The sequence below is a fragment of the Gadus macrocephalus genome, chromosome 23 (genome assembly GCF_031168955.1).
Source record: "Gadus macrocephalus chromosome 23, ASM3116895v1".
NCBI lineage: Eukaryota > Metazoa > Chordata > Actinopteri > Gadiformes > Gadidae > Gadus > Gadus macrocephalus.
This window is the reverse complement of record NC_082404.1, coordinates 1,700,657-1,727,107: the sequence shown is the minus strand read 5'-3', so window position 1 is coordinate 1,727,107 and position 26,451 is coordinate 1,700,657. Positions and strand designations below refer to the sequence as shown.

Sequence of the window (26,451 nt, the reverse complement as noted above, 5' to 3'; positions counted from 1 at the left end):
TGAATGCAGAACCTTTGAGTGTTTTAGAATACATTTACAGTCAAAAATGAGTGTAATGTAAAATGTAAAATAAATAACTAACTCCCAATGTGCTGCGCACGTGAGCAGTGACTAACACGTGCGTGCTGAGCAGTATGGTCTCACCGTTAGAGTCTACAGTATAACAAATTAACATGGCCTGGGACCTAAAGAAAAACAGGCACAACATGCTCAAACAACGCGTCTTGTGTACATTGGTGAGGTGAGCGCACAGCTGCCTGAGCGAGCGTGCTTTCATGTTGTACGGTAAAATTCAATCTCCTCTTTTTTACTCCAGCTAAAGTTGTTAGTTAGCAAGGCGAGTAGGAGCGCAATCTGCAGGATACTAAGCGCAATAACATTTATAAAAAATAAATAAAATAAATAAATAAATAAATAAAATCGGTTGTAATCTGCGTCTTTTTGGCCGATGCCGATTATTTTCAAAAAGGCTATAATCGGCCGATTAAATCGGCAGGCCGATAAATCGGTCGGGCCCTACTAGATAGATAGATAGCCTAGTCATTTAGGTGATTCGGCTCACACAGTATAGCCTACAAGACAACAAAGAACAAGGGAGACAACAAGTCTGACTGGACATTGTGGCATTCCCCCGGTGCCACGCCCCCTGTTCGGGAGAGTCGAGGCCGGGATATACCGCCGGTGGCCAACAGCCGGCGACAAATCCCAACCTCCCGAGAGCCGCAATCGGGGAAACGAGGAGCACCTGGGCAGGAGGCACCCAGGTGTTAAAAGGAGGCCACCAAACGACAGATCGAGGAGAGTCGAGTGGAAGAGAGGACGACGCAGAGGATCGAGACACCGTATAGTGAGTGTGTGGCTATTGGAAACCGAGTGTAATAAACCGCCGTTTGAGGCTTTGGACCCTCACACCCTGCCTGGTCCTTACTCTGAGCCCCTCTACCGAACCGAGTTACCACATATGGTGGAGAATGCGGGCAACTCGGTCCACGTACGGCTCCCGGTAAGGACCCCTCCCCGCGTTTTGGCAGTGGCTCTTCGTTTTTTGATTTTTTTTTGGTTTTTCCGGTGCGGTTCCTCCGTTCGCGGAGGTGAATACCCGCGGACGTAGATGCAGAACCCCGGGACAGCCACAGGACCAGCCGGCCCGAGAGAGTCGGACCCCAGCCTGGCCCTGCTGACGGAGGCGGTGCTCCGCCTGACCCAGCAGGCCACCCGCGACCCGCCGACCACCGCCCCGACGAGTCGGCTCACAAAGCTAGGACCCCACGACGATGTCGAGGCCTTCCTAGAAACATTTGAGCAGGTGGCAACCCGGGAGAGGTGGCCAGAGGCCCAGTGGGCCTATATAGTGGCCCCGTTTTTAACCGGGCCCGCCCAGCAGGCGAGTCAGGACCTCAACCCCGGGGACGCGGGCCGGTATACCGCACTCAAGGCGGCCATCTTGGCCTACTATGGACATAGCCTTGCTGCGAAGGCCCTCAATTTCCACGAGTGGACGTTCGACGTCCGAGGACCCGTGCGGACCCAGGTGGCCCACCAATGTCGGCTAGCCCGGAGGTGGCTGGTAGACGGAGCGGGACCCAGCCCCGTGGATCGGGTCGTGGTGGACAACACCGTGCGACAGCTGCCCCCTGACGCCCGGAGGGTGCTGGCCCACCACCACCCTGAGACCGTGGACGACCTCGTGCGCCAGCTGGAGAACTGGCAGGTGGCCCAGCGGCTGGCGGCGGGCCCGAGACCCAGCCCCCGGGCCACCCGGAGAGAGACTCCAATACCGCCGTCGAGGACCCGGCCGTCCACCCCGCCCCGAGAACGAGGGGAACCCGAGACCCGGCGCTGCTACCACTGCGGACAACGGGGACACCTGGTCCGGGACTGTCCCGACCGACAGGACGTCCCCATGCCTTCAGCGTGCACCGCCCCGAGAGACCGCCCCACCTGTATGCTGGCGACCTGCTGGACACAGAGCGTCAAAGACTCCCCCACCGTCCCCATCAAGGTGATGCACCAGGAACCCCGATGCAGGTCTCCTGCGTACACGGCGACACCCGGACGTACGAAACCTGCCACGTGGTAGTACGCACACCAGAGGGGGTCTTCGTCGCCCGGGCCGGGATAGTACCGACCCTTCCGGTGCCGTTCCTGATCGGCCGGGACTGCCCCATCTTCACCCGCTTTTGGAGCCCCATGAGGGGGAACCGAGGGGGACGGGAGCTGCACCGTCCGGCCGGCCGAAGCGGACGCCCGGCCCAGCGAGGGGCAAGGCGCCCGCCGACGCGAGAGTCCGGGTCGGAGACCGGACCCGTCCCGACGACCGCCGCCGACCCCGGACCAGCCCTGGGAGCGACCCGCCGACCGACCGCCGCGCGGACCGAGACGGACGACGAGCCGGGTTCCGGAGGAGAGGGACCGTCGGCGCCGGGAAGCCCGCCCCGATCTACCGGGGACCAGGTGCGACCGGGACCGGGAGACGGAGCGGGGCCCAGCTCCGACACCGTTACCGCCTCCGAGAGGGGGAACACCCCCGAGGAGCCCGAGAGCTCCCCCCTAACTGAGCTATCGGACTTCGCCCAGGCGGGGGGGGAGAACTCGGCCCGACCGGGACAGTTCGCTACGGCCCAGCATCGGGACGATGCCCTGCGGCACGCGTGGGGACATGTGGTCGCCCACGACGGTCAGGTGAGGGACTCAGTGAGCCACCTGACCCACCCCCACTTCTGCACTCAGCGGGGGTTGCTGTACAGGGTCGACGTACGCGAGGGGGAGGTAGTACAACAACTGGTGGTACCGCGACCGTACGTGTCTAAGGTTTTGTTCATGGCCCACACACATTTGCTCGGCGCACATCTGGGCATGGACAAAACGCGAGAGCGGGTGGTGGCGCGGTTCTATTGGCCCGGGGTGCGTAGAGATGTAGCGCGTTACTGCCAGGAGTGTCCCGACTGCCAGCGCGTAGCCCCGCGGGCAGTGGAGCGGAGTCCGCTCATTCCGATGCCCATTATTGAGACTCCCTTCGAGAGAATAGCGCTGGACATCGTAGGACCCCTCCCCAGGACGAGCCGGGGACATCGTTATCTCCTCGTCATATTAGATTATGCGACCCGATACCCCGAGGCCCTCCCACTGCGTGCGGCGACTAGCAAGGCGGTAGCCCGAGAGCTAGTATTACTCTTTAGCCGGGTGGGGCTCCCAAAGGAGATCCTCACCGATCAAGGCTCGTGTTTCATGTCCTGCGTAGTCAAGGAGCTGCTGAAACTGTTACAGGTCTCCCAGCTCCGGACCTCGGTATATCACCCGCAGACGGACGGGCTAGTCGAGCGGTTTAACCAGACCATCAAACGGATGCTCAAAAAGAGTATCGAGGCGGACGGGAAGAACTGGGACCAGTTGCTTCCCCACGTCCTCTTCGCCATTCGTGAGGTGCCCCAGGCTTCCACGGGGTTCTCGCCCTTCGAACTCCTTTATGGGAGGAGACCCCGTGGAATACTGGACCTGGCGAAGGAGGCGTGGGAGAGTCATCCCTCTCCACACAGGACCACCATCGAGCATGTGGAGCTCGTCAGGGACCGAATGGCCAAGGTCTGGCCCATAGTCCGAGACCACCTCGCCCGTGCTCAGCAGGCCCAAGCGCGCGTGTATAACAGGGGGGCGCGCGTGCGGAACTTCCGACCGGGCGAACGGGTCTTAGTGCTGGTTCCAACCAGCGAGTGCAAGTTTCTCGCGAAATGGCAGGGCCCGTATGAGGTAGTAGAGGCCGTGGGGCCCGTTAACTACAAGGTGAGGCAACCCGGGAGACGCAAGCCCACCCAGGTTTATCATGTGAATCTGTTAAAACAGTGGCGGGGTGAGGACGACCCTCCCCTACGGGCCCCCATGGCCTTGATGGCTCGGCCCGCGATCCCTGACGTCCCGATGGGGACCGACCTCAGCCCCGCACAGAGACAGGAACTAGGGGAGCTGGTGCTGCAGAGCCGGGACGTGTTTTCGGACGTGCCGGGGCGGACCTCGGTGATCTCCCATGAGATCCGGACCGCTCCGGGGGTGACGGTTCGGATCCCGCCCTACCGGGTACCCGAGTCCCGGCGCAACGCCATCCGAGCCGAGGTGGAGCGGATGCTGAAACTGGGGGTAATTGAGGAATCCCGTAGCGCCTGGGCTAGCCCTATCGTGCTGGTGCCCAAGCCGGACGGGACCCACCGGTTCTGTAATGACTTCCGCCGGTTGAATGAAGTGTCTGACTTTGACTCCTACCCCATGCCTAGAGTAGACGAGCTGATCGAGCGGCTGGGACCGGCCCGGTACCTGTCCACGCTGGACCTAACCAAGGGGTACTGGCAGGTCCCCCTGGCCCCGTCGTCCCGGGAGAAGACGGCCTTCGCGACGCCGGGGGGCCTGTTTCAGTACACTGTCCTGCCCTTTGGTGTCCACGGGGCCCCCGCTACGTTCCAGCGGATGATGGACCAGGTCCTAAGGCCGCACAGCAGTTACGCCGCAGCATATATCGATGATATAATCATCCACAGCGCCAGTTGGGACGAACACGTCAAGCACGTGCGGGCCGTGCTCAACGGCCTACGAGCGGCCGGGCTTACCGCCAACCCTGCAAAGTGCAGGTTGGGGCGGGAGGAGACGGCCTATTTGGGGTACCGGGTGGGGAGGGGGAACGTGCGACCCCAGGAGGACAAGGTGGCGGCTATCCGGGAGTGGCCTCAACCCCAGACCAAGAAGCAGGTGAGATCGTTCCTGGGGCTGGTGGGGTATTATCAGCGTTTTATCCCGGGGTATGCCACCCTAGCCTGCCCCCTGAACGATCTCACCCGGAAGGCCCTCCCGGATAGGGTCCACTGGACTGAGGCAGCGACGAGGGCCTTCGAGGACCTACGGGGGGCCCTATGTAAGGAGCCGCTGCTGGTCACCCCTGATTTTAACCTCCCTTTCACCCTCCAGACAGACGCGTCCGAGGTGGGACTAGGTGGGGTCCTATCCCAGGTCCGGAACGGAGAGGAGCATCCGGTGACCTATCTCAGCCGGAAGCTCCTCCCCCACGAGCGGAACTACAGCACCGTAGAAAAGGAGGCGCTGGCCATTAAGTGGGCCGTCACTAAACTAACGTACTATCTCCTAGGACACCAGTTCGTCCTGGTGACGGACCACGCCCCACTGAAGTGGATGGCCACCGCCAAGGACACGAATGCCCGGATAACGAGGTGGTTCCTGTCCCTCCAGCCCTTCTCCTTTACCGTGGAGCATAGGCCGGGGTGGGAACACACCAACGCCGACGCTCTGTCCCGCCGAGATGCGTGCGGGGGCTGGGCCCCGCGCACGGAGGGGCATAGGCAAAGGGGGGGAGTGTGTGGCATTCCCCCGGTGCCACGCCCCCTGTTCGGGAGAGTCGAGGCCGGGATATACCGCCGGTGGCCAACAGCCGGCGACAAATCCCAACCTCCCGAGAGCCGCAATCGGGGAAACGAGGAGCACCTGGGCAGGAGGCACCCAGGTGTTAAAAGGAGGCCACCAAATGACAGATCGAGGAGAGTCGAGTGGAAGAGAGGACGACGCAGAGGATCGAGACACCGTATAGTGAGCCGCACGGCGGACACGTGGACCACGACTCGAGCAACCCCCCGACTTTGATGTGCAGCGTGCGCTTGTGTGGCTATTGGAAACCGAGTGTAATAAACCGCCGTTTGAGGCTTTGGACCCTCACACCCTGCCTGGTCCTTACTCTGAGCCCCTCTACCGAACCGAGTTACCACAACATACACAAAATACATCACATTAAAACTAGACACATGCGTTGATATAGACAGATAGAAAGATAATTAAATATGTTATATTATTTGCCTTGCAGAGCCAGCCAATCCTGTGTGCGTATGCAAATTAGCCATGAGCGCCTAACACAAGAAAGGCGTAATGTTGAGAAGTCATACTAAAAACGGAAAGCAAGCGAAAGCTAGACCAGACTGTATCAATCACATACTTTGGGTCCATTCTAACTTATGGTAAGAAGCTAGTCTTTAAATCTTTGCAGTGACTGAATGTTGATGATAAAACGGATTGTTTTGCATAAGATGAGTGTGTGCGACTGTGTCCTTTCCGGCTTCGGCATACTGCATGGTTATGAAAGCCCTGTGGTTAGTTGTGATCTAAGTGAAGCAGCCTAGCCATGGAGTTGGATAAGTTGGAGTGATTGTTTACGGGCGTGCGAGAGTGAGAGAGAGAGCACACCCGCCGTGGTGATGTTTGGCTTGTTGTGAGCTGTCTGTCATCATCCGCCGGGTTGGGCGATGTGCTTTGTGTATGTGTTCAATGTACATCTGTCTGGTCATATTTGCGGTAGATTGATGGTTAAATAATGTCACACCACGATCGGTTATACTTGCAGGCACTCATTTGCAAGTGCACTGATTGCGTGTCCGATAGGCTAAGTTAGCCCATAGCTAGCATTATGCCTTCTATTTCTGAATCTATCTATTTCTGAAAGTTTACCGGTTAAGACATAATCGCTGTCACTACATATAAAGAAAACGTTGACTTTCACTCGGTGCTATTCACTGACAGTAAGAATAAATAAAAGTGTTGTTATTGTTTGCACTGCTGTTGATTGACTAGCTCCAGCGCTCGTTGCTGCGTTGCTAAATGATAGCAACTCTCCACTCATTCTCCTCTGACCATGCATTTATTTGGCTTTGATCAGTTCTCGGCAATTCCTCATTCGCCCTCTCATGTCTGACAGGTTTGAAATTATCCTGCTGTGGGCCATCACCATCATACATGTTATTTGTGGTTCTTGCCACCTCTTAGACGCCATAGTTCTAGTACTACGCTGAGGCTACCTTCCACGTCTCCCCAACGTGACGTCATCGCCGAATGGCGTTAGAAAACACCGTTACTGCCAAAAACGCCAAACACTGGACCGTAACACTATTTTGGAGACATTTTATAAATGAATCACATATTTTGAGTGCTTTATGTACCCATTAATCAAAACTTCCGGTTAACCTGCACGTATGCCTTTAAAGGCCCACTATGCAACTTCGGGCATTTCTTCGCTGTTTTCTTGGTTTTGGCACGCACATTTCTCTACACAGCACCCCCTACAGCTTCGTAGTAGATATTTCACAACACTGTCGTAACAACTCGTTGACGACCCTTCCCCATGCACTTCTACGCGAGCCATGTGCATTTGTTTTCAAAGAAGCCGGCGAATGCGTGGAGCCATGTCCGAAGTAGATGTTCATAAAGTGTAGGCAAGGTTATACATTTTTAAAAGGGTGTATTTGTATTGCAATAAACATAAATCCATCCTTTTTTATAGTTGACAGGGAGAATTTATATCCTAGATTATAATTGTTTTATTTTAGGTTGAACAGAACAATCAGTGTAAGAGGTTTGGCCAACATAATAATCTAAATAAACAAGAACCTGGATTAGGGGATTCAGCCTGTATCTGGGGGACGAGACAGACGAACAGCAAAACACCCATGGAAACAAAGGTGTTTATATGGTTGCAACCAAGCAAGCTAGAAACATACAGGGCTCACAACAAAACGGTCGAGAAAACAATTTTTACAGGGCTCACAACAAAATGGTTGAGCAAACACATTTGTACAGAGACTATCAACATCAAGAATACCACGAAGACAAAGGCCACCCAAGGGTACTTTCAATTTCAAAAGCAACACGGCCGAGTCGGCGTCTGATTTGCAGTCTTCTTTTTCTTTCAGTTCACGCTATTCCTGAAAAGCTTGCCCAACGTTTACTCGTGTCTGGCCTCTCTGCCGGTCAGTCTCCCTTTTCTCTTCTTCTGTTCCTCCGACATTGGGTTTCTCTGTCTCTTTTTAGTCGGCTGATCTATGATGAATATAACAATCCCTTAGTGACTTGTGTTTATATCGAGCCGGTTCCGTGTTTGGGGGTCTGTGCCGTAAAGCAATTCGTTACTTCGCGAGACCCGAGACTCCCGCGAGAGTGGGCGGCGGGTCGCCGGCAGAAACATATTCCTTTTCTCCGCCAAGATGCGCAAGGGTGAGTCGAAACAACGAACAATCTAAAAAAAATGTATAATAGAACCATCGCAATGACTCTTAGCCTGTTATATTAAGGTAAATCAAGCCAAAAGAGTTGCATAGTTCCCCTTTCACTCGTGTCTGATCTCTTTTCTGGTCCATTCTTCTTTTGTTCCACCGACGGTCGCCTCTTGGGTCCCTTATCAGTCGATTGATCCATGATGAATGCAACAATTGCCTCGCAACTGGCTGTTTATATCTAGCCGGTGCCATGTTTGGGTGTGTGTCTGTGCCGTAAAGCATTTTCGAAACTACAATCTGACTACATTTTCGAGGATACTTCCGCTGCGTCACATCCATTCCGGATTGTGTCAGTCCGAACAGAGCAAGTTGCATATGCGCTTTTTCACTGGAGAGGCGACATGGGTAAATGATAGTGGGCCTTTAAACCAGGGGTGTCAAACTCATTTTAGCCTAGGGGCCACATGGAGGAAAATCTATTCCCAAGTGGGCCGGACCGGTAAAAATATGGCATAATTTTGTAAAATTAAACATGCTGTGAGCACACCAAACACAGGTTTCCCATTTACTTCCGTAAATAAAAAGGACGATGACCATTTTTCTTGTAAAACTCTGCACTGTGTCCACTTTTCGTCTTTTTGACAGAGACATTTTGGGGCAATAAGAGTGCCAAAGCGCATAATGTTGGAAGTATAAAGGTACGGCCACACCAACCGCGTTGCTCGCGGTAGGGGCGTTGAAAATCTGCATTTTTGCATAGGGAACCATTGGTCTAGGTGCGGTACACGCGGTGAAGCGTTGCGTTGGGGGCTTTAGGCGCGGAAGTTGCACGTAATTACGCACGTAAACGCAGCCTGGCGGACTATTTCTCTGCTGATCAACACTACGAATGCTGGAAACACACCAGACACACCATGTGAAGTTATTTAACCCGATTAGTGTTATTTATATCCGAGATTATTTAATCTAACCCGATCTAAGCTCTATTATGCACCCAAACGCGGCGTTTGGGTTTCCTACCTCGGACTCCAGCGCAGCCACGGCCGACATCTTTCTTTATTCTGGGTGTAAATAGTTACATAGTTACGCCATTAAATGCGTTTATGGAAACATTTGTAGCGAGAAATGTGCATTTTAATTTCATAATTTTTGCTCAGTGAATGTGAAGGATGTTTGGTTTGATAGTTATGACGAAGAGGGAACGCTCCGTTCACTTACATGGACATGGACTCATCTAGCTGCGGTGGCGCGGTGACGCGGTGGAAGCATTGAACCACCACACACCGATCAAGCGTCAGGTTAGGCGCGGTACTCGCGGTATCCACTGCGAGCAACGCGGTTGGTGTGGCCGTAGCATAAGGCAGAACGACAAGGTAGCTCCGGGCTAGCTGCACTACCTGTTTATACTTGCTCCCTGCTCAGCCCCGGTATAAAGTTTGCTTGCTTAACATAATTGCTATTGCGATTTCTAGTGGACACATTAAGAACAGCAGTTTCTTTCATTGAAAAATAGCAGATCATTTTACGTTACATTCCAAAGCGACTTCCAGTTACACACAATTGTCCAGTAGTTCAATGTACAACAAATTAATCAGTGCCAGTCAATGCAATTCATGTAATGCTAGGAAGGATTTTTATAAAAAAAAAATATATATATATTTATTTTTTTTACAATACTGTACTTCACAAAATCATCTCGCGGGCCGGATTAAACCCGTTCGCGGGCCGTACGTTTGACACCCCTGCTTTAAACCCTACAGACTATTTCACAATCAGCTACAGCCTAGTTTGTGTTGGTCAGAACAAGAAGCGAGCGGAGTTGCAATGCCCGGTGACCCAGATCTGATCCCCCCCAACCTGAACGCATCATGTTGCTCTGCCTCACCTTTGGGGGGCTGCCGTTCTCCTCTGGGGGCGGTGGCAGTGGGAGGGGCTTGTTGCTGGGCGGCGACGGGGGCGGGGACTCCAGGCGGTAGTCATAGTTACGGAAGCAGCAAAAGAAGGGGCTGAAGATGCTGCGGCGGTGGTGTTTCTTCAGGCTGCTGCCGGACGGGGAACCTGGAGGGAGACCATCGGACAATAAGGATCAGAAAGTTATCATCGATCCTCATAAACGCTGAAACATGATTTAAGCGGTGTAAAAAAGTTACTCATGTTTTTATCACCTTAATCTATTTAAATGTACCCCACAGCAATTGTCATGGTTCTGAAATGAATTAGAAATCAACTGGTGATAAAGGGACATTGAGCCTCTGACACCACAGGAACAGTAGCTGCCATGTGGCTTTAGGGACAGCAGACTTGTTTATTAACTTCACCATTTCGCTCTTAACTACCACGAAGGGGAGAGGACATTTTCAAATCAATGGAAAAGTAGAAAAAAACACAGACTGGGGGACAAGAGAAGCAGAGAGTGAGCAAGAGACAGATAATCTGTGTCTTGTAAAGAAAGATTAATAATCCTGCATCTTTATTTCCATCCAGGGTTTAGAGCCATTAGAACTGACCTGTGATTTGCCTCTGAGGTTCAGTCTCCACGACGACCACAACAACAACAACAACAACGGCCTTGATCAGTAAAGGCTAACTATCGAGCCGACGTGAGGACTCTGGCGTTCCCTGAGCTTCTACCAGACGATGAGAGGAAGCATCAAGTCTGGATCGTTTACAACGGGATGATTTAATTAAAATAAAAAACACCCACACACATTATTTGTATTATGTCATTGAGAACACACACACATACACACACACACACACACACACACACACACACACACACACACACACACACACACACACACACACACACACACACACACACACACACACACACACACACACACACACACACACACACAAATAGTTACATCATCACTACTTCAGTGTGCGAGCTCTGACCTACTTTACACTAAACGAGAAAGAAGCAGATTGGAAATAATCTTCAGTGATTGCCAAATGTATAATTATAGTATTTTATAATTATAACATATATTAGGAAAGTTTAGATGGCAATAGCAGTTGAGGGAGCATCGGATAGGGCTTCACCCACAATGATGCTTTATGCATACAAAAAATGCATTTCATTTTTGTCTTTATTATATATGCTCTTCATACAACTCTCTTTCCACTCTCTCCATCGCGATACGTACCCCACTATTTAAGACCCATATCTGCATGTAAGAGCAGCAAGATCCAGTAGGTTTATCATCTGTTTGTTCTCTTCATCTAGTCCCATGATGAGGACCTCACAAGAAAATCCAACACTACAATCATACTCTGTTACTAATAATTAAAGAGTCTGACTTTCTGCTCACACAATATTACATACGTGTGTGTGGTGAACACAGACTGTGTGTGTGTGTGTGTGTGTGTGTGTGTGTGTGTGTGTGTGTGTGTGTGTGTGTGTGTGTGTGTGTGTGTGTGTGTGTGTGTGTGACATCATCATCACCCAGGCTGCCCAGGCCCCTTTCCTGCTACTCCTTCTCCCCTGCCTACAATCAACACTCCCACTGAGGGCCCTCCATCCGACTCCGATGGAGTTCGTGTCGGGGCCCCCGTGTGTGTCGGGGCCCCTGTGTGTGTCGGGGCCCCCGTGCGTGTCGGGGCCCCCGTGCGTGTTGGGGCCCCATGCGCAGGTTGACACCTGTCCAGCCGGCGGAGGGGCCCCCCTCGTTGTAGTGAACACAGCAGGACGGTTTTTGCCCTTGTTCCCCAAACAGATGTTCCGATACGAACTGGGAACAATGTCAACGAGAGGGGCCACACACACACAAAACACACTGTGTTCACCACACACACACATACACTGTGTTCACCACACACACACATACAAACACACACACTGTCTGTGTTCACCACACACACACACACAGAAACAGTGTTCACCACACAAACACACACAATGTCTTTGCTCACCACAGTCTGTATTCACCACACACACACACACACACACACACTGTCTGTGTTCACCACACACACACGCACACACACATTGTCTGTTTTCACCACACAAACACACACTGTCTGTGCCCACCACACACACACTGTCCGTGTTCACCACACACACGCACACACACACACACACTGTCTTTATTCACCACACACTCTCACACACACACACACACACACACTGTCTGCGTTCACCACATGGACACTGTCCGTGTACACCATACACACACACACACACACACACACACACACACACACACACACACACACACACACACACACACACACACACACACACACACACACACACACACACACACACACACAAAGGCAACTCAGGAGGATGAGGAGGGTCAGGAGGGAGTCATCTGATGAAAGGAGGAGGCCACACATGGTCAGAATCAAGAGAGGTCAGTGAGCCACACTAGGGACCAGCTCACAAAGGGAGTCCTTCATTGACTTATCTATTAGTATCCAACCTTCAATCTGGCATGATGAACCCAATGAAACGATAAGAAAAAGTCAGGCCTAGAATGTAAGGCACATTTGAAGATATGAAATATAAAGTAATTGAATGGCGAAAAACTTTGGTCGGATTTTTCCTATAACCCCAAGTTCCCAGTTTTTTATCCTTTTGGCACACGGAAAAAGCAGGTGATGGCATTGTTTGACGCGCAGTTTGTGTCCAGAAAATAGTGAGAGTTTGACTGCCCAAGGATGCAAAGCAAGTATCTATATCAATGTGTTTCACAAACAGAAGGGTCAATAACTGTATCTGCTTGCCCCGCCTTCTCCCCGTCATGCACTTCCATCACCTATTTAATGGGTGCACCATCAGCACCTGTCGCAGGTGTTCACTCATCACAGGTGGGAGAGAAGGAGAAATTAGTGAGTCAATGAAAACATAAAAAACTTAAATGGTGCTCCTACAGTAATACTTCTGTGGGCGCAGCATTCCCTGGGATGGACTCCTGGTCTCAGAAGGAGACTTCATAGCTCCCCTCAACACAAGCCCTGCATTCTGAAAGCATGCCTACATTTCCCCCCCCAATCTGTTGCCTCAAATGACAGACTGAAAAACTGAAAACAGGTGTGTCCAACCCAAAGGAGGGGGTGGGAAGCAGAGGAGGAAGTGGGTGCAGGAAGGGTGGGGACTCGGAGGAGAGGTAATGAGGCGAGACAGCCTATACTTGTGTCTGCTCCGTACGTCTCCCATTCCAGAAGCACCACCCTGCACAAACACAGCTCTCCTCCACCACACAAATAACCTAGTGGAGCTCAGCCAGACGGACCAACACAAACACAAATGCGTGCACACACACACACACACACACACACACAAACACACACACCCACATCCAAATGCACACATGCACGCATGCACACACACACACACACATGAACAGACACACACACACACTGAGCTCACCAAGTCCACACACACCCTTACACACACACCCACACACACACTAAACATTACCATGTGTTCGATACGTCTACAATCCACAGAGAACACAGGAAGGGCTGTTGACCGATGTGCGTACAAGACTGTCAGACAGACACACACACACACACACACACACACACACACACACAAACGTACACGAAGACTAATGGAGTCCTAGCCATGTGGAGCTATTGAGCAACTGAGCCCCGTTGCTTGACATGTTGCTGAGGTGAGACTCAGAGATTTCTAATATACTCTTGAAATCATTCCTCACACAAGGCACAACAAAACAAACAAAAGCAACTTTCTTCCCGACACCTTGCATCAGCGATATCACCCTTACAGTTACACACTTACATCAACAGACTCTGTATGAAAACAGTGTTTGTTTGTGTGTGTGTGTGTGTGTGTGTGTTGCGTGTGGCCATGACTCACTCACTCAGACGTCCCTATAGGGGGTGGCCTGGTCCCCCCTCCATTTTGCTGAGTTTGTCCGGCATCCCCAGGTCCCTTTTGGTTTGCAGACTTCTTTATTTGGTAAAGTATTCATACTGCATTTCAGCTATGGTTTCATTTGGTAAATAAAACCTGTTAAAACATCTTATTTCATGGTGTCCTTCCTTTATGTTGGGGTCTCCAATTCGAGCCACTGGGTATGTTATTCAGTTGTTTGGAGGCCGTAACAGTGTGTGTGTGTGTGTGTGTGTGTGTGTGTGTGTGTGTGTACAAGATAAAACATTGAAGCATTGGTCTGGTTCTCTGAGGGCAGTTAGAATGTACGATTGATCACATCATCACCCTGATGTTTTGTGGCTGCATGATACAATAACAAAGAGTCTCAATCTAAACATATTTCCAGAGAGAGAGGAAGAGAGACAGCAGGGGCCCAAAGCAGTGTTTTATCACTTTCACCCTAATCCATTGAGCAGACGCATGCTACTTCACCCCTTCAGTTCCCTTCCTTCGTTTTAATTCAACGCAGTGAGACAGTAGGCTAGGTAAATATGCTTAGTGTTGGATAATTGCGTGACCAGGGGGCGTGGCCAGGGAGCGTGACCAGGGGCCGTGACCAGGGCCGTGACCAGGGGCCGTGACCAGGGGCCATGACCAGGGCCGTGACCCGGGGGCGTGACCAGGGGGGTGACCAGGGGTGTGACCCGGGGGCGTGCCCAGGGAGCGTGACCTGGTCACGCCCCCAGGGGCATTAGGAGTGACCAGGCTATGAGGAGTGACCAGGCTATGAGAAGTGACCAGGGCATGAGGAGTGACCAGGGCATGAGGAGTGACCAGGCTATGAGAAGTGACCAGGGCACGAGGAGTGACCAGGCTATGAGGAGTGACCAGGGCATTAGGAGTGACCAGGCTATGAGGAGTGACCAGGCTATGAGGAGTGACTAGTGCATGAGGAGTGACCAGGGCATGAGGAGTGACCAGGCTATGAGGAGTGACTAGTGCATGAGGAGTGACCAGGCTATGAGGAGTGACTAGTGCATGAGGAGTGACCAGGATATGAGGAGTGACCAGGGTATGAGGAGTGACCAGGCTATGAGGAGTGACTAGTGCATGAGGAGTGACCAGGGTATGAGGTGTGACCAGGGTATGAGGAGTGACCAGGGTATGAGGAGTGACCAGGGCATGAGGAGTGACCAGGGTGAGTGACCAGGGTATGAGGAGTGACCAGGGCATGAGAAGTGAGCAGGGCATGAGGAGTGACCAGGGTATGAGGAGTGACCAGGCTATGGGGATTGACTAGGGCATGAGGCACCACTGGCTAACGACGCCAGATAAGAGGCAAGGAGGGAAGGCAGGAAATTCTCCACATTCCTGACAGGAAGGGATAATTGCCATATGGTCGCAGGGGGGGGGAGAAACTCACCCGGATGGCTGAGGCTAAAGTGGCCTGCCTCGACTTAAGCTTTAAACGTGTAAACAACTCCAAGACCAGGCACTCCTTGCTGGCCTCAACATTAGCATAATTCTGTAAAAAAAATCCATCCGAGACTAGATCCAGATACACACCAGACTACGGTAATGTGCTTGCGTTAAAGACAGGCTGCAGAGTGCCTCATAGATATGAGAGACTACAGGCCAGTAGCAACAGAACACATGTATAAGAGTCATGTAGAGCTAGCTACCGTGCCTGAGTACTTGCGTGGTTCAGGTCAGGCTAGGTGTGAAGCTACCAATGGGAGCAGCGTTTGGGCGTTTAGCTGTGATGGCCACAGTGAGCAGTGAGGCATGTCCACTGGGGCATACAGTTAGTAGAGAACGTGAGAGGAGGGCTTCTTAAATAATTAAGATGGAAAACGCAAACACACACACAGCTTTAAAAGCTTGTCGGGGGAAAGCTTAACTTGATCCTTAAATCAGGAAGCCAGTGGCCCGGTCCAGCCAATGAGTTTGTAGCGATCAATTTATGTTAACTAAATTGGGAGGTTCTGCATGTGGGGAAATATGGCACACTATAGATGATTGCTTTACTGTGTGTTTATGTTGATATTTGTATTCGTACTGTACATTTTTCTCTACTCTTTACTTTTCTATTCTCATTTCTATTCTGTTTTATATTCTTTACTTGCATTCTTTATTTTCGTTGAGGTGATAGGATCCTTCTTTACATAATACAAGCGGCTGGGGAAACACCAAAGGACGTGTGAAGCGTTCTTCTAGTGGGAGAGGGACGGACGTCAGGGTGAACGCACATCAAGTGGATCCCAGCTGTCACCGTCTGCAGATTATATAACACACACAGCTGACGCTATGATGATCACACACACACACAAACACAGATGCACGCCCACACGCACACACCCACGCACACACACACACACACACACACACACACACACACACACACACACACACACACACACACACACACACACACACACACACATACACACACACACACACACACACACAGGATGTCTATACAGCTGGGCTGTGGATATTGGGGATGGAACACAGGAGGTTCCGGCTGGAGCAGGAGCGCAGCCCCTGGAGCGTCCTCTCTCCTCCCCACGAGAGGGGATCCAACCGCCTGCAGGGTGGGGGGGGGGGGGGGGGGAGGGTCTATAGAGTTACGCAACACGCTGCAACACCGCCTCACATGTGCTGCGGAGATTTCAGTCTTTTTTCTTTTGGATTCTGATCCCCTGATGAGCAGACACTCAGCGACTGCTCAGAAACCCTCCTCCCCCCACCGCGTTACAGACCCCCCTCCCCCCACCGTGTTACAGACCCTCCCCCCCCACCGCGTTACACACCCTCCTCCACCCCACCGCGTTACAGACCCTCCCCCCCCCACTGCGTTACAGACCCCCCTCCCCCCACTGCTTTACAAACCCTCCCCCCCCCACCGTGTTACAAACCCTCCTCCCCCCACTGCGTTACACACCCTCCTCCCCCCACTGCGTTACAGACCCTCCCCCCCACCGCGTTACAGACCCCCCTCCCCCCACTGCACAAACCCTCCTCCCCCCACCGCGTTACAGACCCTCCCCCCCCCCCACCGCGTTACAGACCCTCCCCCCCCCACCGCGTTACAGACCCCCCTCCCCCCACTGCGTTACAGACCCTCCTCCCCCCACCGCGTTACACACCCTCCTCCCCCCACCGCGTTACAGACCCTCCTCCCCCCACCGCGTTACAGACCCTCCTCCCCCCACCGCGTTACAGACCCTCCTCCCCCCACCGCGTTACACACCCTCCTCCCCCCACCGCGTTACAGACCCTCCTCCCCCCACCGCGTTACAGACCTTCCTCCCCCCACCCAGTACAGACCCTCCTCCCCCACACACACACACATTGATATGCTCTGACGGGGATGCATTCCCGGGGGGGGGGGGGGGGGCATGGAGCACACCAACAGACACTCAACATTATCCCCACTCACCTTGTTGGTACAGAGAACAGTGCAACTCCCCTCCTGAATTTCTATAGTCATCTTGTTGGTAAACTAATATCTATGTATTCATTCTTTCTCAGTTTACTATTAATATGAGCTCTGTGAACCAATGATTAATAGTGTTGTATTGATTTGTACAGCTGAGACCATTTCTGGAACTACAATCACTGACCCTGAAAAATATAGATATTTTCATGTTTCTCTTTGTGTGTAGACCACCACACTGCTACAGCAACACTACATAATGTGACATGTATGTAGCGTTAGTGATGAAGAGAAGAGGAATTCCATAATGAGAAATTGAATTCCACCATGGTTCTCTGAAATACTAACCTCTGCCAAACGAGAATCCAAAATAGCAGAACTCAGGCCTCGGTAACTACAACAACGCTATGTTATTTGTAACAGCCACAAAACATACTAATTTCACATGTTGAGCAGCTAGAGCTGGAAGCAGTCAAATACTCAGCAAGTCAAACATCTTCTCCACCAAATGTTCACTTTGACCAGTTTTATCTAGAAGCAATATAGAGGCCCGTTAAAACAAGCGTATAGCTCAAGAAGAACAGTTAGCTCCATTGAGAACCACCGTATAGCTCCAGAAGAACATTTAGCTTCAGAAGAAGAGTTAGCTCAATTGAGAACCACCGTATAGCTCCAGACGAACAGTTAGCTCCAGAATAATAGTTAGCTCGCGTGAGAACATGTGTATAGCTCCAGAAAAACGGATAGCTCTAGAAGAACAGTTAGCTCCTGTAAGAACCACTGATAGCTTCAGAAGAACATTTAGCTCCAGAAGAACATTTAGCTTGAGTGAGAACGAGCGTATAGCTCCAGAAGAACAGTTAGCTCCAGAAAGAACCAGCGTATAGCTCCAAAAGAACAGTTAGCTCCAGTGAGAACAAGCGTAAAGCTGCAGCAGAACAGTAAGCTCTAGTGGGAACAAGCGCAAAGCTCTAGAAGAACAGTTAGCTCTAGTGAGAACAGGCGTATAGCTCCCAAAGAACAATTAGCTCTAGTGAGAACAACCGTGTAGCTCCAGAAGCTCTGAGCCTTCCGCTGTTCCAACAGTCAGCTGGCCTGATAAGCCAGTGTGCCCCAGGGGCCTCAACAGTGAAGATGTGAAACATCCAATCTGATCCGCGGAGTTGGAGAGATTCTGCTTTTCTGATGGGTGGAAAACCGCCTTTAAATCTGTCAGAAAGACGTGCTGTTCAGAAGACACAGACAGCTCCCTTCTCTTCTCTTCCATTCACTTGTTTCTCTGCCTCTCGTTGAAAGCCCCGCCGAGGAACAGGTTTGTAATGTTGGGGCGATAGAGGTTAGGAAGTGGAACTTCTGCTCAGCCAATCCCAAATAATCTTTAGTAATATTTCAGAGCATGGTTCTGGTACATCAAGTATTTGGTACCTTGCAATAGCGATCAAAACCCCTCACTGATTTGTTGTTTTTCAGCTTGAACCGCAGAAGGCTCACATGATTATATGTTTCCTATTGCCCACTGTGGTTAACATATCTACGAATAGAAGACTAGACAACTAAACAACTTACGCCCTTCTGCTGCTCCCGTGTCAAATATGATATATTTTATGTATATATATATATATATATATATATATATATATATATACATAAATATATTAAAAAATATATATATATACAAGTATTCCATGTTATAATTCATGATCTGTTCCATTGATATTAGTGCCGTTCGGTGGACACCTTTAACCTCAGTATCCTGCAGGTCTGAGACCAAGAGTTCTCGCACACTAAGTCAGGGTGGCCAGCGGGACTCATACCCCCACCTGGTGGGGTTAATGCCTTGCTCTACTAGTGGAGCTAGACAGGGACTCAAGACAATAACTGGTGCAGTCATGCCTTGCTCTTCTAGTTGAGTTAGACTGAAGCATCATTATTAAACCATTTGCTATCGCTTTATTATTTTGCCGGGTTCAAGTATCGTCTTATTTGTGTTATATTTGGTCAGTACACACACATCTTCCTGGCTCTTAACCAGTTGTGAGCCCAGTGGTCTCCCTGTCGCCATGGCTGCTGCTTGGCTGATTCTTATGTGCTGAGATTCGTGCTCAGCAGGTGTCTAGCAGTTCACCAACAAACCTATACCACTGAACCCCCATTAATCACCATTTACTCACCGGCATTTTTACAAACAGGACTGGCAGTTGGTTAAAAGCAAGCAGTTCCAACAATACATTGGTTCTGAAATCAGGTGCTTGAATTGGGTAAAGGTCAATAAAGAGGCTCTTAGTGAAGTCAGCCCCAGCTCTTTAAGATGGGCTAGGGTTTTTCTGCAGGGATTCCTACAGAGACTACTTGGGGATCGGCCCAGTGTCGATATAGCCACATTATCCTGCCCATATCTCTCTGAGCTTACTTACAGACACTGAGTTACAGTACTTGTTGCAATGACCAATATAGTGCCGTTTCCTTATGGTGTGGCTGTTGGAAGCCAGCGCGGACACCAACAATAATTACTCACTGCTACAACAATTGCTCTAAGAATATAACAGGCTGACACTGCATTTCCTAATGAAGAGTAATGATGTGGGGGAGGCTAAACCAACGGTGGAAAATACTTCTGCCTGACCCTCTACTACCCTGTCAACATTGTTAGCAAGGACAGTTAATATAACCTGCCTCCCATCAGGGGACATGTACCAGACGCTAAATATATACTCCATTTACATTGTTTTTTGATACCGAGGAGCATTGTGTAAAACTGTTAATATTTGAATATGTATTGTTGAAAACATCTGCAGGAAGAAAAGTTAGGTCTGGTGTTCTAAGAAACGTGGACCAGTGCCAACTATTGAGTCATTTAGCAGAACCCTTGGACACAGGGTTTGAAGCCAGAACCATTTGGCTTGTAGTCAAACCCCCAACCACTAGACTGTCCTGTCTCCGCACGAACACGACCCTCTGTCCATGACCTTCAGTTCGCCTTCAGTCACAGAGGATTGAATAATAACGACCAGGGGGACTGCACTTATTAAAGCCACTGGAGGGTGGCTTTAATTCTGCCCAAGTTCACCTCAACAGCAGTTAGTGTGGATGAGGAGGCTCTGTAAGAGGCTGTTACAGGCTCTCATTGACCGCATCACTCTGCTGCCAGCAGTGAATGAAAAGCCTCAACTCAAATCTGTCCTAATCTCATTATCTTAAGGGCTCATCAGAGATACCTGTATAACTGAAGCTTCTGTAATGCCCGGTGGCTGACTTGTTACACCAGAGCCGCCGTGAAGCCAACTGAACTTTCACTGTTCATCCAGCTGCTGCTGGATAAAAATAGAGACCGTCTTTCCACAACTTTGTGTTCTTAAGTGTCTTGGCAACTACATCCAAGAGCAGAACCAGTAGAAGATATCACTTGATATCCAGACCATACAGTATGTGACAGAACCCTGATGCTACATCGTTTTAAGTATGATTTGTATGTCTGTGTTGCCAACCTCACCTTACCTAGAAAAGCTGCTAAAAACAATATCTCTTACGCATGACTCACTTGTAGAAATCATCCAATTGAGTAATCAGAATAGCCTCAATATGCCCTACTATTGCTCTTTTTCTCGACACTACCAGGATTGCTTCCTTGTGATAATGTCCCCTGATTGTGTAGACGTTATTTTCTATAAGTGTATGGGTTAATATTGAACAATTATTGGAGAACACGGCATAAAAGGAACTTTTGAAAGAGAAAATTGAATTATAAAGTAATAATATGCAACAGGAAGCTCAAGGTGATGAGAAACCGTGCAGTACTGTACGCCTCTCTTGATACTGTACGTACAGTATCAAGAGAGACAGGTGCAGTACTGTATGAGACAGGTGCAGTACTGTACAAACAGTATCAAGAGAGAGAGATGCAGTACTGTACGTACAGTATCCAACTGAACATACAGTATCCAACAATACTTACACTACTGGTAATACAGAATCCAACAGTATACAGTATATCCAAAACGATGTACTGTATCCAACATCAGCACCAGATACTCTCGGTGAAGAGAGACGTACAGTATCTCGTGATGAGAGACCATACAGTTTCTCAGTGAGGAGAGACCTGCAGTATCTCTGTGAAGAGAGACAGTATAGTATCAAGAGAGACCCGTACAGTATAAAGATAGACTGTACAGTATCTAGGTGAAGAGAGACCACACAGCAGGGGTCTGCAACCCTAGGCACGCGTGCCACTTGCACGTGGCAGCATAATTTATTTTAAATGTAAAAAAAAAAAAACTTTTTTTGTTTTCTTTATTATCAAAAAAAAAATTCTAAGGAAATCACAGAAAGAAGCTCAAAATGAATGTTCTATAATCCAAAGACCATATCTGACCCATGAACCACCATTCAGGGTGGGGTTATTCGTAAGGTGGCCTTTGGAGCCTACGTCCACTGCCATCGTGTTTAAGTGAGACCAATCTTCCCCGGAACATCTTGGTGGTGGTATCACCTCCAGGTCGCTGAGCTTCCGCAGTAGGCCCAGTCATGATACGCTGCTGTGGGCTCTGTGGCAGATGGCCAGGAGCCAGTGCTTAGAACCAAGATGGTGGCTAGGTGGATGAGGTCTCATCGTTCATCTGGATTATATAACCTCATCCATGGGTGGCTATTGGTGGAACTGTACACATCCTAGGTACAAATCCCCCCCTCCCCTGCTGAGAATGTCTCCCTCCATCCCTGAGCGACCCTGTGAGGGGTCAGCAAGGCCTCTTTCACAACATTGATTCAACTGTAACATATGAGGGTAGGGTAGTGTGTACATGTGCGTGTGTTTACTTGTGTGCGTGTGTTTACTTGTGTGCGTGTATGTATGTGTGCGCGTGTGTGTTTATGAGTGAGTATGCATCTCTATGTGTGTGTGTGTGTGTGTCTGTGTTTGTCTGCACTAGAGTGTCGGTTTGTGTGGGTATGGGTACATATGTATATTTAGCATTAAGTGTATGTAGTGTGTTGCATGTGTCTGCGTACCATGTGCGTCTGTGATATGTGCGTCTGTGATATGTGTGTGTGTGTGTGTGTGTGTGTGTGTGTGTGTGTGTGTGTGTGTGTCTGTGTGTGTGTCTGTGTCTGTCTGTACTAGAGTGTGTGTTTCAGTATGTGGTATGTGTATCAAATGCATGTAAATGTACGTCTGTACATGTCTCAATATATGTGAGTCTATGTGTGTGTATGTGTGTGAGTATGTGCGTGTGTGTGTGTGTGTGTGTGTGTGTGTGTACTGTACTGTACTGTACTAAGCGGTTAGACTACAGCCCCTGGCCTAACGGATATCCATGTGACAACAGTAAGTAGAAAGGAGGCTGGCGACAGGCTGATCAGTGATGTCAGCCCCCGGGTGAGGAGGATGTGAGTCCCTGTAATCTGGAGGGCAGCTGTTACCATATTTTCAGACTACATTTAAGCACCGCGTGTGTATGTAGGTGTACACAGAATTAATATATTTATCCATGTGTATAATATTACACTCATAATATTACACGCCCAGCTATGTGGAATCAGGAGGATAGAGGAGAACTGTTGTTCAGCCTACACGACGTTGTGCAGAGCAACAGTGGTATGATCAATCCACACAGCTACGAACCATCTCTCTATACGTGTTCATTGACGGTTAATATACAAGGATTAACCACAGGCACTAATAGCAAAACCATGCACAAGGACCAAGATTAACACAAATGAAGGGAATCCTACTACTGGGTCTCCCTTGGAGATGTAGGAAAACAGGACCACCAACACAAAGATGAGAATAAAAGGCATTCCCTTTATAAGAGTCGAATATTTTTCAGTTGTTATTTTACCCATCTTTCAAATCGCATTAATCCTATCCTCAGCCTACCAACATAATACAAATATTAATATGAGGTGATTAATACAGTAATATTAACCATGATGGACGCGTGATGGGCTCCAGTGCCGATATGATACCCGACCGTTGACTACTCACATTTAATGAAATAAGCCCAGCATTAGTATTGGGTGTTATTACATCAAGCAGCTCAATGCTTTCCAATGGACTGAAAGTTAAATTACACCACAGCAGAAACACAGGGCTTCGTGTTGTTCTGCTCTAATGTACATCCGAGTGTAAACATGATCAACCCGATCTGCATCAAGTATGGGAAACCGTAAATCGGCTATGCATTTATTCTTGTATTTTCTGCCACTTACCTTTATCTTGACCCGAAGAAATACTCTCCTCTTCTTTTGAATTTGCAGCCTGTGTTATAATGGACGTGCTGTCCATGGAAACGAGAGGTTATGCTCCTGGCTGGCTACACATGTCCTGCACACATCACAACAGTACAGTCTGTAGTGGAGGAGGCTGGTCTGCGCCGTCACGTCTCACTCGGTAGTCGACGCGTTCCCGGGAGCTGGATTCAAAAAGAGTCGGATATCATCACACCTCGATGTGACAGCGGCCAAGTCTGAAGGCGTGTGGGGAGACAGCGTCGTTCCGACTCTACCGTGGTGTTGTGGTGGTCTGCATCAGCATGTTACTGTGGCGATCAACGTTGATGTGGTTGTTTATAGCAGCGTGCTGTTGTGGTCTATTATAGCAGCGTGTTGTTGTGGTGGTCTGTGTTGTTGTGCCGGTCTGTGTTGTTGTGGTGGTCTATAGCAGTGTGTAGTTGTGGTGGTCTATAGCAGCGTGTTGTTGTGGTGGTCTGTGTTGTGGTGGTGGTGGTCTGTGTTGTTGTGGAGGACTGTGTTGTGGTGGTCTGCGTTGTTGCGGTGGTCTGTGTTGTTGCGGTGGTCTTAATGGCGCATTTCCACTGCAGGGTGCGGAACGGATCGGATCGCAAAGGTGCGGGTCGGATCGCGTTTCCACCGCCAAAAGTGGGCGTGACCCGGACTTTGCCGTACCCGTTCCGACCCCATTCTAGGGACTCCTCCGTTGCGGTACCCAAAACGAGACCAGACGCCTGAAAGGGTACCCTGGAATTCTAGCTACACCCCCCCTCCGTTGATTGGTCGACAGAATCGTCACTTCCGGGTGACGCGGGGATAAAAACAAACAAACAGTAGCCTCGAGGTATTATTCTTTACAATTAACATGTCGCGTAAAAAGCTTGCTTGGGCGAACAAGGAGGTGGAGACGTTCGTCTGCATTCTTGCGGAGGAAGACGTTGTTTACGATGTTTACGTAGCTGCCGCGGCGATCGACATCCGGCCGCCGCCTACCACCAAGGGTACTGTCGGCAGTGGAAACGCGACCTCGGAACTGAGCTGGGCTATACCGCCCCCTCCCTACCGCACCTTTGCGATCCGATCCGTTCCGCACCCTGCGGTGGAAACGCGGCATTACTAGTTGTGGTGCGGCGACCCGACCCCGGGATTGAAATGTTTGTCTCGCTGAATTACCACGTCAGGGACCGTTTTACGCCAAAAAAGGCATTTATTCAATGTCTAACGTGCGAAGGTGCAGGTCAAGGTTAGCATTAGCTGGGGTCATCCCTATGTTCCCCGGGTCCTATGTTCCCCGCTCGGGGAACATAGGATTCTTTTTTTAAAAAACAACAACGAATGTCATCACGACATTCGTGTGATGACAGCCAATCGGCGTTCAACAGCGTGGCCACTGAGTGACATGTGTAACGTAACAGCCAATCAGCGTTCAACCGGCCAACTCAGTGCAGTGCAGTCCGGGGTGAACTGCAGCATTGAGGAGAAAGTGATTGTTGCCGTTTGCGACTCCCGGAGCTCTTACGCCCCGTGCCCACTACCTCCGCAGTGTTGCCAACTCTTCAGGAAGGAAAGTAGCTATTGGCTCTCCTAAAAGTCGCCAGAAGTCGCTAGATGACGTCATCGCCTAATTTGCATAACTGGAAGTATAAGAAAAAAACACAATTTTATTTTTTTGCTTAGTCCCAATTTTGCTTACCATAAATGGCAGCGTTGTTTGAGCTGAACTGTAAGGCTTTGCCTTTTAAATATGCTTTTGTGTAGAACTGTTTTTCTTCACATCACTGAGTTTGGCACAGAAATCGACCTTGCAATAGCTACAGTATGCTCGTTTATCATCAAGCGGGACAATAAACGGCTTTAACCAGCCCTTAAAAGCAGTGTTTGCTTCCCACTCTTTCCTACATTTTTGTTGATAAAGTTTTGACTGCGACATGGTAAAGACACACACACACACACACACACACACAGTGGACGAGGTGAGGTGAAGTGACTGAGCCTCAGGCAGTGTGAGTCAATGTAACTGTAAGAGCCATTTTCCTGTTTTTCAGTTATGTTGTAATGTCTGTGTTGACCACTGAGTGGTGTTGCAGTATTGCGGGTACAGGTGTAAAAGGGACGTCATTTGGGGTACCTCTGTTGTTTGACCCCGGAAGGGCATACGGTTTTTGACCGCAAGAAAGTAATGTTGTTGTTATGTCACTGAGGATCTATAAATGCATTCCGTATTCCATTGCAATTGGTGTTACGTTTGGGAGGAAATAAACGGGTTGTAAACCGGAGACGATCGCACGGATCAATCATTGCTTCACGTAGCTGCATAGTAGGCTAATGGAAACATCAACACAGCGCGTCAACCAGGTCACCCGGGAGTCAAACCACACGGAGCACACCCATTGGATGTGGCTCGTATACTTGTCAAAAACCCGCCGTTTATTCAAAACTGCCGGTTGGAACTGTAGGAAACCTTCGGCACGTAAGGCAACTGGTGGCACAAGGACTTTGAAAGCTATTGGTAGCTTAGTGCAGCTTCGACTGTCGTACCTTTTGGAGGACGTTTGCGGGTTGCAGAAGGACCGGGAAGCTGTCGGGATTTCGGCTGCGCTGGAGTGCGTCTGGAGGCTGCGGGATTTCGAGTAGAATCGCCTGCGGGAGCTGTCAGGACTTGCGCTACACCTGCATCATCGGGTCTAACCATGGGCTACGGTACTAACGCTGGAGGCTACGGCTGTGGAGTGGACTACATCGTACACAAGCTACTGGACGGCGCACAACACAAAATTTAGAGAGCAGGTATTTGTGGAGCCACACACATGCCCGGGCTTTAAATCCAATGCATTGGTGACAAACTGACAGGACGGTAGACTTTGCATTGACTTGACTTTGTGTTTCAAACTATTGAACTGATT

At 50.1% G+C, this 26,451-nt stretch overlaps 1 protein-coding gene and 1 long non-coding RNA gene across 2 annotated transcripts in view; both read right to left on the bottom strand.

The window, feature by feature from the left end:
- ctdspla (CTD (carboxy-terminal domain, RNA polymerase II, polypeptide A) small phosphatase-like a) overlaps window positions 1–24,102 on the bottom strand; it is a 50,100-nt gene extending 25,998 nt beyond the window's left edge. The window contains exons 1-2 of the mRNA XM_060044664.1: window positions 23,528–24,102; window positions 9,919–10,091 (exon numbers count right to left, since the gene is read on the bottom strand). Of these exons, the coding sequence (XP_059900647.1) occupies window positions 9,919–10,091; window positions 23,528–23,603 (249 nt within the window). The 5' untranslated portion in view covers window positions 23,604–24,102. The remainder of the gene's footprint in view (window positions 1–9,918; window positions 10,092–23,527) is intronic.
- Window positions 160–9,673, bottom strand: LOC132452195 (uncharacterized). The gene is made up of 3 exons (XR_009524260.1): window positions 9,252–9,673; window positions 5,757–9,094; window positions 160–611 (listed from the first exon to the last, which is right to left on the bottom strand). It is a non-coding gene; the product is annotated as an uncharacterized LOC132452195 (long non-coding RNA).
- Window positions 24,103–26,451: the final 2,349 nt, after the last annotated feature.